Genomic DNA, 13,908 nt, shown 5'->3' on the forward strand with positions numbered 1-13,908 from the left:
ACTCTCTTCATGCTGAGGTCTGGCCTGTAGAAGGAGTGCAAAGCTTGGCCTTTTGGTCCAGAGTACTGGTTTTGAAACTAGATGTCTCTGGCTTCTTCTAACATGAGACCCAAACCTGTTTCTTATATTCCCTTGGGTTTCCTCATACAGAAACCAAGGCATTCAATGTTTGCATTTTGGAGTTGCTCCAAAGTTTAAAATTAAAAAAGTTTTAAGGACTCAGAACATAAACTGATTTTTTGGTAAATGGGTAGCTAGGGACTGGAAATGTGTAGTTCAGAAATATATGCCTTGCCTAGTATGTGAGGTGCTGGATTCAACACTCAACACTATTGAAATAATAAAACAAAAGTAGCCATACAGAAGAAGAAGAAGATGATGATGATGAGTGAGGAGGGACTGGAGGAAGAGAAGTAGACTTTAGAGGGGTCTTAAATGTTTCTTTCTGTGAGGTCTCCTTAACCCAAGATAGAAAAAGTAGGCTGATCTTATTTTATATGCTGCAGCCCTCTGGGTTTTTTTTTTTTTATTGGTGTTGTTCATTGTTTTCCAAGACAATCCATGACATCTTTATTGAGCCTTTTAGTTTATAATATGAGGTAAAGGAAAAAATAGTTCTCTTTAATACTTTACACAGCTATAGTGAAAAATCAGAGACTTAAAGGGACTTCCAGGGGATTACATTTTTCAAAAACTGGGATCAAGTAACAAGCGTTAACTCCTCGAATTTTCCAGTTGACTTTTCCCTTCCAATAGTAATGAGCTCTAATTAGTCACATTAAGCTTCAAGGCCAAGTCTTTATTGTTGCTGATGTCTTCGGATCTGAAGCATTGGTTTCAGTCAATATCTCCTAATTCCACTTCAAGACTGAGTTTGGCATTTGGTGGAATTTTAGCCTCAGGCTGTTCTTTCTTTGGATCGGGCACACTCTGGTTCAATCTCCAGTCCGTCCTCCCTTCCATTACTTCTGTCAGGAGCATCCCAGCTTCTGATAACCTTGCCTACTCTGACCTTTAAACTTAAAGGCTTAGCATTTTTCTTCTTCTTTGAACTTGTTTGAACATTAGCATCAGAAACAGTCCCATCCTGGAGTGTCCCTGTATACCAGCAGTGAACAACATCTCCCTTTTTGGGAAAGTTGGATTATCTCCTTTTTTTAGACCCGATTTTGTTTATTTCAGTGGACCTCATCAAGAGTCTCTTCAGACTTGGTTTCTTTGGGTTTATCGTCATCAAGCTTCACATCTTTCACTTGCTCAGACGCTTCGCTTACAGTTTCAGTACCCTTGGAATGCTTACTTTCAAGAAGATGGTTATAGGCGAAAACCAAATGGTCCTTATTAACATTAGTTACATTTTTAATGTTTCCCAGTGATTTATGCTCTGCAAGAAACGAATCTGAACCATGATCCTGTAGAAACTTGATAACATCCTTCTTGGGCAGCTACATATTGCAGAACAGCTGCCACCATCCTCCCTCCCTCCCCCTCCCTTCCCCCTCCCTCCGTCCCTCCTCTTTCCCCTCTCCTGATGTGTCACAATACCTATCTCCAAGTACACAGTACTCTTAACTCTCATGACTGCACTGTAGAGCTCTTGAACTTATTCCCCCCATAACTGAAATGCTGTAGCTTTTGTCTAACACCTTCCTTTTCCTTCCAATCTCCACCCGGGGTCTCCAGCACTCAGCCCTCTGCTTCTGCAAAGGTCATCATGTTTAGATTCCACAGGAGTGAGAGCTCATGGTAATTCTCTGTCTGCCTGGCTTATTTCACCCAGCACCATGTCTTCCCGGTTCATCTGTGCTGTTACCCATGGCAAGCTTTCCTTTGCTTTTAAAGGCTGAGTAGTAGTCCAGTGTGCATGTGCCACCTTATCTTTATTCATTCATCCATTGATGGAGACACTCTTCTCGAGTTTGGGGATTGCTTTCTGATTGGCCAGTAAAGGCAGCAAAAAAACGGAAATGGAAAAACGTTTATAAAACATTGGAAGTCTCTTACAGCCCCCAAGATCTTTATCAAACCACAAGCTTGGAGCAAAGTCGGCCATCTTAGAATTTCTAGGGCCAAGGAAGGAACACACAAAAGGCAAAGAAACAGGATGAAGAGAAAATTGCCACGGATCGTACACTTTCTTAAGTAAGAAAAGGGGCACCAGGGCAATGAAATGTGCACCGTGGCAATTTTCTCCAGAGATTGGGTTGGGGGTGGGGGGGGGGGGGGTGGGGTTGGGGTGGGGGGTGGGGGGTTGGGGTGGGGTTGGGCTTCAAAGTCAGATGCCTGAGCTCACTGGAGCTCCATTCCTGCTGCTCTCACTGCCACGGTCACTAAAAATATCAAAGTCTCACTTTCTTTCATGTGTAAGATGGTAACAGTGGTAACTTTATAGGGTTGCTGTATGGAATAACTGCAATGATATCTATATAGTGTGCTTAGAAGTACTGGCTTTAGAATCAATCTCTCTTGATTCACTAGCTGAGGGATTTCAGAAAAGTCACTCAATTGCTGTGTCGTGGGTCATCCATGACACAGGAATGTTAACACTGAATGAGAGGCTAAATACACGGGCTACACGGGCTCCTTCAGAATATTCTGGCACTCGGTATGTGTTGGACCCTACCCTCTGCCTTTATTGATAAACACCAGCAGCATTATCATGTGAAGTTCCCATTGAGGTGGACACCTGCAAAACTCCATTTTTTTTTTTAAGATTTATTTATTTATTATGTATACAGTGTTCTGCCTGCATATGTCCCTGCAGGCCAGAAGAGGGCACCAGATCTCATTACAGATGGTTGTGAGCCACCATGTGGTTGCTGGGAATTGAACTCAGGACCTTTGGAAGAGTATCCAGTGTGCTTAACCTCTGAGCCATCTCTTCAGCCTCCAATTCTCCATTATTATCAGCTGTTAAGATGCTTATCTATCTTCAAGAAACTACACATGCTTTTAAAATGAAAATTAAAATATTTGAAAAAGTAGGAAGAAAATGTAACCACTTTGGAAAAACTCTCAATAAAATTTTTGTTGATAATTTTCTCAGAAAAATATTATTTTCTCAGAAAAATTATTCTGGTTTATATAATCATGCATTGTGTGTACACTTCTGTATTATATGTACAGTCCTGTGTTGTTTATGCACTTATGTATTGTATGTACACTCATGTGTTATATACCACTGTATGTGTGTGTATAGCTATGTGTTCACTCGTGTTGCATGTACAACCTTGTATTGCTTGTAGTCATGTGCTATATATATACTCAAGTGGCATGTGTACAGTCATGTGTTATATGTATGCTCATGTGGCATTTGTACAGTCATATGTTATATGTATACTCATGTGTTGTGTTTACATTCATTATAGAGACTGCTTTGCTCAAATACATCAGAAAACAATCATTTCCACCTTCTTATTACGACCTCTTGATAAGCATTGTTTAAGTGGCAGGCCATTATGCACATATATGTGACCATAATCCACTTCCACATTCTTGCCTGGATTCTTGCTGTTTGAATTTTTGTTTATTTGGAGTATATTAAGATGAACATATTTATACAAAAACTTTGTTTTTTCTACATAAGATTAATTATTCAATACAGAATGTTAGAATTATATTTGGGCGTATTGGTATATATTTAAGGTCTTACATTGTCTATCTACTTTTTAAGAGCAATACCAAACTATGCATGATAGTGCTTCCTGTACTCTCAGCACTTGGAACCCAAGAGAGGGAGAAAACAAGTTTGAGGTCAACCTAAGCTACACTGAGACCTCGTGAGAGAAAACCAAACGCTGGGATATAGCCCAGGGAGAAGGCTTGCCTCATCTGTACAAAATCCTGAGTTCTGTCTCCTCCACCACAAACACAAAAATAATTGTATCAAATTAAAATGAAGTATACAAAATGTTCCTAGAGAACTTGTCATTATTAAAAATTTGTTTCAGCCTGGCATGGTGGCACATACTTTAATCCCAGCTTCAGGAGGCAGTCATAGGCACAAGGAGGATTTCAGTGCATTCAAGAATAGCCTGGTCAACATAACAAGTTTCATGCCAGGCAGGGCAACATAGTGAGATGTTATGATTTAAAAGCAAAACAAACTAAAACCCAACTAGTTTCATTTAAATGTATGTTGTTTTTTTTTTTTTTTTTTTGTGTGTGTGTGTGTGTGTGTGTGTGTGTGTGTGTGTATGAGGATGTGCATAAGCGTGCATGTAGAAGTTGGAGGACAACTTTGTATAGTTCACTCTCTCCTTCCACCATGTAGGTGCTGAGAATTGAACTCAGCTTGGTGGAAAAGTGCCTTTACCTGTGGCACCAACTGGCCAGTACCTTGTTTCAATTACAGGAAACAGTGCCTCCAGGGACTCAGTAAGAACTGTACTTCATTAATTACTCATGTGTTCTAAATATTTGTCTTATGTGTGTGTTTAAATTCTGTTGTTGCCGGTAATTTGTCTCTTGAAGTCCCATTCTCTCTCTGTGGATCTTAACGTATTTCTTTTGTGTTTTGCATGAGCTCCTTGTGTGTCAAATGATATTAATCTTCTATTGGTTTGTAAATATTTGTCCTTAAGTGGTATTTTTATCTTTGGCATTCTTCTCACATAAGAAATGTTTTGAAAAACAGCTCTGCAATCTGTTTATTTTGTGTATGATTTTGTCTAAGTGAAAACTTAGATGTAATAATGCTGGAGTAGCTGAGGGTGGCTGGAGAGAATGTCCTTGTTTTATGACTTTACAAATGTTTATTTCTCAAATTCTTTAATCCATCTGGAGTTGAAGTTATGTCTGTATAGAGTATGAATTAAGGCTGGAGATTGATTTTCTCTTCTAATTTGCTAGCCAACTGTCCTAATGCCATCCGAGGAATAATTCTTCCATTCCCCATTGATCCAAGATGCCTTTCTTATCATAAATTAAGTTTTTATATGTTCTAGGGCTATCTGTCCTGTTCTATTGATCTTCCTGTCCATTCCTATGCCAGTTCCGTAGTGTTTTAATTATAGTTGAAGGACCTTTTAAGTCCACTATTTCAAGAATGCCCAGCAGAGCTAGCACATTGTATGAACGTGAGGGTAAGGGCAATGGATGCTTAGAAATGCCTAATGATTGTATTCTTCTTGTTCATCTTTGAGCCTGAGAAGGCCACACAATGATCACTGTTTGTTGAAAACAGGTACTTAGTAGCGTAGATGTGTCTTTGAAGGGCTTCCAAACATTGGGTCACCTGTACAGGACCTAAGTAACTCCCACTACTGTTTAATTTTCTGACTGATTTTCCCGTGTTCTGTGGTCTTCAAACTTTGATAGACTGTTATTGTTAATACATAATGGTGGTCAACCAAGTCGGGTGAATCATATGACTAGCACTATTCAATGAGAGATGAGCTAGTAACTTTTGTCACTCCTTGGAAACAGCTTGATTAGTGAGTTCATGGTTCACCTTGCTCCAAATTTTGGTCTGAGCTCCATCATGGGGACTGAATGGGAGGAGAGCTATAGCCAACCAACCCTCAGTGATTTGTAAATTGTTACTAATCCCTCTTGTCTTAAGCCATGGTACTTGTGGCTCATCTGTTAGAGCAGCACCACTTAGCCTGTCCTGACTGGTAACAGAAAGTGAATCAAAATACTTAGTAGTTGGTATATCACGAATTAAGTCAGATCCTTAAATTAAACTAGATAATTAAGATAGATAACTGCTAGGGCATCAGTGAGGCACATGCAGAATGATTTAACCTTGTAATTTACTCAAACGTGTCTCTTTGAGGTAGCAGTGCAGATCACAGATCTCATTGACTGGGTATTGATTTTCTAACTCAGGAGTTATCAGCACAGTAATTCTAGTCTTAATGATTCCTCTCTTCTCTGATATCATAACATGATTTGCTTGTGTCGGAAAGTAGAAAGATCCTCCCGTCTCATCATTTCAGTTAGGCTGATTTTATTTTATTTTTCATTGGGAACTTAAGTCCCGATGGACACCCCAGTATTCTGCAACTTCTGCCCATCATTGACAATCTGTCATTGACGATAACACCATTCATCCCACAGACACACATTATTATGTTCATGTTGTCTTTAAAAAGTTAGGGCTTGGAGACTTAACTCAGTGGTATAGCACTTGCCTAGCAAGCGCAAGGCCCTGGGTTCGGTCCTCAGCTCTGGGGAAAAAAAAAGTTGATATGTGAGAGTCCCTTATACTTTCTCAGTTAATTGTAAGAAAGACCTTCTTGCCCTAAATGGGGCAATTCTTGCTCTCGATAGGGGCAAACATGGTACAGATGGCATGAAGCTAGTTATGTTAGAAGTTGGTGCCCCTTCAACCAGAGAGAAGACCATGGAGCCTATGGTTGGGAGTTTAGTTTCTTAGGACAACCAGTCTCAACTCCTCCCTGTCACTCATAGTTGGAGAAGAAGGCGTGTCATCCAGTGGGCAAGCTGTTGTATCTCCATCAACCTCACTTTCCCTATGCATAAAATAGGGTTCTCCTGAAGACTGGTGGAGAAAACACATGCAAATTACTGAAGTACAGCATCTGCTCTGTCAAGTGTCTATTCACTTTTATTACTCGTATACACTACAGGTTTTCCGATTCTTTGGGTGAGTAACTGCATTCGTCTTGAACTCTGGTTTTGGGCTCGGAACAACAAGTTCCCTCTAGGATTTCTGACCACATTGTATTTCTTTCCAGTGAGAGGTTATGATTCCCTGGTCCCTATGTCTATCTAGTCTCCATCCCTTGTCAGACAAAAATGGACAAACAAACAAACAAGACCCCTCCCCCCAAAAGCCCAAACAAACAAAAGCCCAGTACTTCATTTCCTGGTGCCCAGTCTCTAGAATGCCTCTGCTTGTATTAGTTATTTTTCTGTTGCTGCAATAATATGCCATGGCCAAGACAACTTATAAGGAAAAAAAAGATGTTTATCTTGGCTTGCACTTCCAGCAGGATATCTTAGCTCCATTATGGCAGTGAGGAATGACTGACAGGCAGCCAATGGCAGGCATGATGGCGGGAACAGAAAGCAGAGGAATCAGGTCTTCAACTACAAACAGGAAGTGAAGAGGGAGCAACTTTGAAGTAGGACAAGGCTATAAATTCTCAAAGTCCACCTCTAGTGATGTAATTCTTCCAGGCAGGTTGCACCACCTCCCCAAACAATGCCACCAACTAAAACCAAGTGATCATAGAGCTAAGCTGATGGGGGAGCACTTGTCCTTCAAAGCACCACACTGCTTGCCTGTCTTCATTACTTGAGAACAGGGTCTTGACTTCTCCGTCCCTTACATTCCTCACACGTAAATTAAGGTAGTGCCTGCCTTAGGACTGTTAGAGGATTGGTGAGTGAACACACCTAAATCTCTGAAAACCATAGCTGAAAGGTTCGTGTAGTCTAAGTGCTCAGTGCACTATTATTGGTCTTCATTTCCATGCTTTTGTGACTTAGGCGATTTTTATAAAAGATGTAGCATCTCTTCCATATTTCAAGCTAATTTTATTACATTCTGTGGCCTTCTGAAACCCACATGACGCCACTCACCCTGATTACCATTACTTCGTTGGCATGAAGTCCAATTAAACTGCCCCCCTCTTGTGTAGAAAAGTCTTGCTTTGGAATCCCAAATCTGAGGATGGGGATAAAACACCAAAATGTTCTTTGGTCCATGGGCCAAGTGAATAAGTTATATATTTATATGTGACTTCTGCTGGCAGTTGCTATCCATGTAGTAAATCTGTTCTTTGCAACATTCCTGTGGTATTATTTTATCTCAGGATCCTAGCAGTAATTGCAAACATCTATTTTGGAGTGAGAGTCTGTAGTAAAACCTTGGCTTCATCTTCTGTGACCTTGAACTTGTTGTACCTCATTTGGAAAATAGGTATACTGATGCCTGCATCGCAGCTCAATCTGGAGAGTTGAAAAGGGTAATGCATGTTACGTTGTATGCAGCCGAGCAAGTAGAGAGCTGCAGCCCAGGTATGTCATCCCCTGAAGCTCTCAGCTGCTGAACTGCTTGAGAGGGAGTAGGCTGCAGTAGACATGCAGGTCTCTTACCATTCAGTATCTCTGGTCTAGGAGTTTGTGTTTTCTAGGAAGAAGAATCTAGTTTTTATTTTCCCAAGTGTGTCTTCTGGGCTTGAGTGCACTCCGCATAAGATGTCAAGGTGACATTGATGGAGGTGGTTGCCAGGAGATCATACTTAACAATTTTGTGGGCCAGACCTGTGAACTTACCAGGAATTTTAAAAGCCACCAGCTTTCAGGGTAAAGGGAGGCCACTGCTTTCCTTTCCACTCTCAAATGGCTGTAGTCTTTATTCTCTGAAAGACAACGAGTTCTAAGCCCTTTGCACTTGATCTTAGCCAAAAGGCCGAGAAACGATTCTAAGCCCTTTGCAATTGTATATAATAAGCCATACTATAAGCCACAATAAGGTTCACGGATGGTTGGGCTCTATGCTCTCCAAGACCCTGGTTTTGCCAGGAAGGGACTACAAGTGAGGGCTGGCCAGGATGTGCCTTAGGAAAACCATAAAGATTGGGTGTTGGGGCTGGCCATGGTGGCTGACACCTTTAATCCCAGCACTCAGCAGAGACAGGTGGATCTTAGTGAGCTTGGGGCTAGCCTGATCTACATAGTGAGTTCCAGGCCTTTCAAGGCTACATAGTGAGACCTTGTCTCAACATAACCCCCCAACACACATACACACAGAGTTAGAAAAAAAAGCAAGGGGGTAGATGCTTTTTAGGTCAGGTTCCCAGCAGTCCTCCAGTTCTACCTGTGTTACCAGAAACCAGTGTTGGGTATAAAAAAGGGGGTGGGAGGTGGGGAGGGAGATTTAGTTTGGCATTGGTTTTAGATAGGAAAAGGAAGGAAAGCTGCATTTACCAAAGAATTGGTGTGGCATTCTAGTGCTCTAAGTGGCACTAGGAGAAAGGATCAACTTTGTGGTCTTGCAAATATTTTTTTAAACTAAATTTTTGAATTTAGTTTAAAATTAAAAAAAATAAATTTTTTAAACTAAATTAAATACATTAAAATAAATTGTAATGTATGTATACAGTGTATTGTTATCATGTCCAACCCTTATCAGTTCCAGCTCCTCCCAGGATTACCCATCACATGTTCATAGCCTCTTCCTTTGGCTTTTTTAACTTTTGAGACCCCTGAGTCTAATTAGTGCTGCCCACACATGTATGCCTGTGGGATCATGCATCGGGTCATGAGGAACCCACCAGCAGACAGACTCCTAAGGAAAAGTAACTCCTCCCACCGGCAGCCATCAATTGCGAATAGCTCCTTAGCTAGGGGTGGTACCTTGGGAACGCCATCGGTCCTCCATGCTGGATGGCTTTGTATTATTGCTTTTGCAGCTTAGACAGTCAGCTTCAGGCAGCCAGGTGAGGAGGCTCCTGCCTGGGCAACCAGGATCCTTTACTGGGGTTGTGATGACAAAAAGAACGATGCCTTTTCTCTTTGCTCATTTTACTTGCAAGCAATTTCCAGTTGACACAAGTGTGTATTCCACATAGATTTCAGACTTACACAGTAGTGTTTCCATAGAGCCTTTATTCAGCGTCTTCTGATGTAAATGTCTTACATTACCATGGTGATCAGTTATCAGCTCTAAGAAATTAACATCAATACAGTGCTATTAACGACAGAAAGTTATTATTCAAACTCTACCCATTTTCCCCGCTACCTTTTATTTTTAATCCAATCCAGGATCCCACTCTGCCTTTTGATGTCACATCTCTTTAATGCTGTCAGTGGCAGATGCTCAGTTTGTTTTCGTCTTTCGGGACATTGATGCTTTTCAAATGGGTTATTATTTTCATGGTGACACTTAATTTAGGTTTGTCAGAAGTGGCATACTCTTCTCATCTCATTTCATCCTATCTGACACGTGGCTAGCCTGGTTCAGCCCTGATGAGGGGTTTAGCTCTACTCCAGAGTGGATTCTTGACTCCCCCGGGTTTATATGTGGACACTAAGTCCCCAAAGAGTTCAAAGGTAGGGCATTTGGAAGGTGACCAGGTCATGAGGGTACATCTCTCACAACTGGCATTAGTGCCCCCTAACAGAGGATGAAAAATGTCAGCCTCCTCTCTACCATATAAGGATCCAGCAAGAAGGTATCATGTATGAACCAGAAAGAAGGCTTCACTAGACACCATGCCTGCCATGACTTAACCATGGACTCCCTGGTGTATAGGTATGAGAAACACATTTCTGTTGTTTTTAATACCAGCGTATGGTATTTTGTTATGGTTGCCTTCACGGACTATGACAGGCTCCATGCTGTAGAGTTTGTGAACGTGAAAAACCTTGACAGCTGTTGGCAAACATTTCTGGTATGATACTTTGGAGCTGTGCAAACTGTTTCCCTTGGCTGCTTCAGGGAGCCTTCACTTTAGATTTGCCTGCAATGATCACCTCTGACATCCTAATGGCAATATTCTATCCGCCATGACCCTGCCTGTGGGCACAATAGCCCCCAAATTTGCTTTGTTCTAGTAGCAAGCCAGTGACATTGGGGGGGGGGCGTTTCTGTAGATACAGGCCACCTTCTCTGAGGCCATCAGAAGATGAAGGCTGGTTACAGGTCACAGACTTATGATCCTTAGTCCCTCCAAAGGCCTCTTTCCTGCCTGTGGCTGTGGGCACACAGCATGGAACACAAAACCTTGGGTTTTCCCTCTGCCTCTCAATGCCTTCTTTGGAAAGGTGGGCCTTGTTAAGAGTTCAGTTCCCAGAACCAAATGGTAGAAAGGAAGAAATAACTCTTACAACACACACACACACACACACACACACACACACACACACACAGAGAGAGAGAGAGAGAGCGAGAGAGAGAGAGAGAGAGAGAGAGAGAGAGAGAGAGAGACTAATGAGGCTGAACTTTAGATGAAAAGGAAGAACATTGAACCATATTCCAATCCCAGCAAGTCACTAACTAGCATAGGGCAAAAGGTTTTCAACCTCAACTGTGATAGTATTTCTGGGGATTGAGAGAGGCTCCATGCATGTCTGCAGTGGGCTGTGAAAACATGGCACCTGGAAGAGTAAATCCAGGTCTGTGGCTAATTTAGAGGTGTGAGTATAGATGGAAAGGAGGCTGGTTAGGGCCCCAGGTGCAGCACAAAGGGAACAGGGATTTACTCAGTCAGTTGTTTACTTAGCCTCCCATGTCTACACTGGGCCAGCACACAGGATGAAAGAAGACTGGAGGGGGGTCCCAAATGTCCCTGGCCTCATGAGGCTCACAGTCTATGAGTGTCAGGAGTGGCACAGAGAGTCCATCTGAGACAGAAGAGAGAAGGGGACTTGATAGTGTGCCCTGGTGTCCCAGCTACGCGGTACATGAGAGGAGGGAGACATATACAGGGAGAAGATGAGGGATCTAGCTTGCAATATTGGGCATTTGGTGTGTTTGTGATTGAGGAAAACAAATCTCAAACTTTTAAGTAAATTGGGACACATTCATAATTAGCCTGGGGTGAGTTTGGCCCAGTAGCCGTAGGTTGAAATTGCCTGCCAGTAAAGCTTCTACGCTGCAACCTTGTCCAAATGTCATCAGCAGGATTTATAGTCTATACTCCTCTGCCCCCAATTGATACATGAGTTGTAGGGTACTATGATTGTAGGGAAGGATGAGCATGTCACTTATAGGCATTTATGTGTATCTGTGTAATGTGTGTAAACTTCTGTGTATGTGTGTGCTTGTGTGCATGTGTGAGTGACTCTGTGTGTGTGTGTGTGTGTGTGTGTGTGCGCGCGCGCGCGCGCGCGCGCGCGCATGTGTATGGTGATAGGTACCCATGGTGGAAATGTTCAACCTTCTTTCTTGCTTTCTTAGACAATGTGAGAAGCTAGCTTGAGCCCGGACTCCAGTTTCCATGTGGGGGTCAGGCACATGTACCCATGGATGCCTCAGCCCATATCCTAACCTTGTCAACCCACACGCCAGAATGATGGCCTGAGTTCCAGTGTTAGACTTTGTAATAGTGGACTTCAAAGGGGAGCCTGACTGTGACAGCCATGGGCTGCCTACACAAAGAGGCTCACGGGGCTCTGGAAGACAAGACCTCTTGCGATCTGGTGTCTGGGCATTCCCCAAACCCTGGCTTGAGTAGAACAACCCCTGTTCTGTGCTTTCAAGTCAGGTTTCTGCCGCCTTGCAGGCATTAACTTGGAAACATTTTCTGTGCGGGGAATTTAGTCACATCTTTACAACGCTATTGTAGTATTGTAGTAACAATAGAACACTCTTCAGAAGACACAAATGTGGGTTTGTTTTCTTATTCAGAATTTGCTATTTTTGGTTAGCCAGGCACTTTTTACTGCATCAGTGACTATAATGTGGTTCACTCCCTGAAAATCAAATAACAGGGAGCTGACCACGTGTTTCTGTCACAGACCATGTTTTGGTTTGCATTTGAAGTGGTTTTATGAATTGGATTGCAAAACTAATTGAATCCGAGATGAATTTTGCTCAGTAAGTTGAAATATTTTACAAAATAAAATTACCATAAGAAATTGATCTAATTATTTGGAAGTTTCTAATGCAAAACAAAACAAAACAAAAAACTAATACTCTGTGTGTATGTGTGTGTGTTATTTTTTGTTTGTTTGTTTTTTAACTTTCCAGAGAAGGAATCTCAGAAATAGCTCCTCCCGGCAAAGAAGCAGCTTTTGTTTAGTTATCTCTTTGGAGATGCAGCTCTTAGCTTACAAGAACGCAGCTTCAGGGCTGTGTTCAGGGCTTGCTTTATGAGTGAATGGTGCTCGTTTATTCCACTTCCTCAACACTGCTTTTCTATGTGGAACACAATTGCATCATCTACAGCCATCATCGTCAAGATGGAAACATTATGTTTTGTCTTGGTGCTTGATTCTTGTTTGCCCCAGACGTGAGTGGCTCACTGTTGGGGGGGGGGTTGATGTTGGGGGAAGCACTGCTCTGTGTCCTCACCATAACAGACAAGCTCTCAGCCTAATTGAGATCAAACTCTTTCTGCTTCCCAGAGAGTTCTTGGAGAGCCAACACCGGCTTTTGTATGCCTTACATAAAGTCTGAATCCGCTTTGATGACTCCGAGAGTGTAGAGATGGGAAGAGAGTTTCTATTGTGGCTGGAGGAGCTTTTAGGGAAGGGATTACTGTGATCGTCTATGGCTGTGAAGACCATACCCAGACGCCTTCTTGTCTCTGAATTTGATATGAACCTGTTTCCTCCCTTTGGTTGATGGTTCCTCTGGTCCTTCCAGATCCACCATGCTTTCCTGACTGGAGTTTATCTCTATCCCAGGGGTGACACCATGGGCTGCCTTATCCCTGCCTGTAGCCTGCCCTTCCATATCCCAGGAGTCACGGAATTTCTCTGTAAACAACGTTCCTGTGCAGCAACTACAGCTTCAAAGAATACCAGCTGACAGTCTGCCTTGCCCTCCAGAACAGGTCAAACAAATACACAGAGATGTCACACGCAGCATGCAGACACGGCTTGGGGAGTCTCTAGTTCTTCTCGCCGCCATTTGTGTGTCCTGGATACAAGCCCTAGAATCCTATCCTCTGGCCGGAACCACAATGTAGACAACTGCTTCTTGAATGAAAAGAAGCAGGGAAAGGCTGCCCTCCCTTCATGGTGATGAAAAACCTTATGATGTTGATAGCCAAGAGGCAGCTGGCTAAAATTGCCATCCTGGATTAGCTGGCAGAGCTGCTCCCAGGCCCAGGGTTGAAGGGAGCTTACATAAAGAGAGACTGATGGAGACAGTGCAATTATGTTCTGGAAGTCATGGTGGGTGGTGATGGTAAGTCCCCAGAACATAGGTGGGACTCTGGATAAAAAGAAAGATGATAACGCCAGAGGCCTGCCTGACATCTT

The 13,908-nt window shown here is 42.5% G+C and overlaps 1 protein-coding gene and 1 pseudogene across 1 annotated transcript in view; one reads left to right on the top strand and one right to left on the bottom strand.

Annotated features, from left to right (window-relative positions):
- Positions 1-837: 837 nt before the first annotated feature.
- On the bottom strand, positions 838-9,347 carry LOC114704455 (annotated as a pseudogene).
- Positions 9,348-10,211: 864 nt separating this feature from the next.
- LOC119088764 (pikachurin-like) overlaps positions 10,212-13,908 on the top strand; it is a 31,427-nt gene continuing 27,730 nt past the window's right edge. Inside the window, exon 1 of the mRNA XM_037209584.1 lies at positions 10,212-10,370. Coding sequence (XP_037065479.1) covers positions 10,212-10,370 — 159 coding nt within the window. The remainder of the gene's footprint in view (positions 10,371-13,908) is intronic.

Source organism: Peromyscus leucopus, chromosome 11 (assembly GCF_004664715.2).
Source record: "Peromyscus leucopus breed LL Stock chromosome 11, UCI_PerLeu_2.1, whole genome shotgun sequence".
In the NCBI taxonomy this organism is placed as follows: Eukaryota; Metazoa; Chordata; class Mammalia; order Rodentia; family Cricetidae; genus Peromyscus; species Peromyscus leucopus.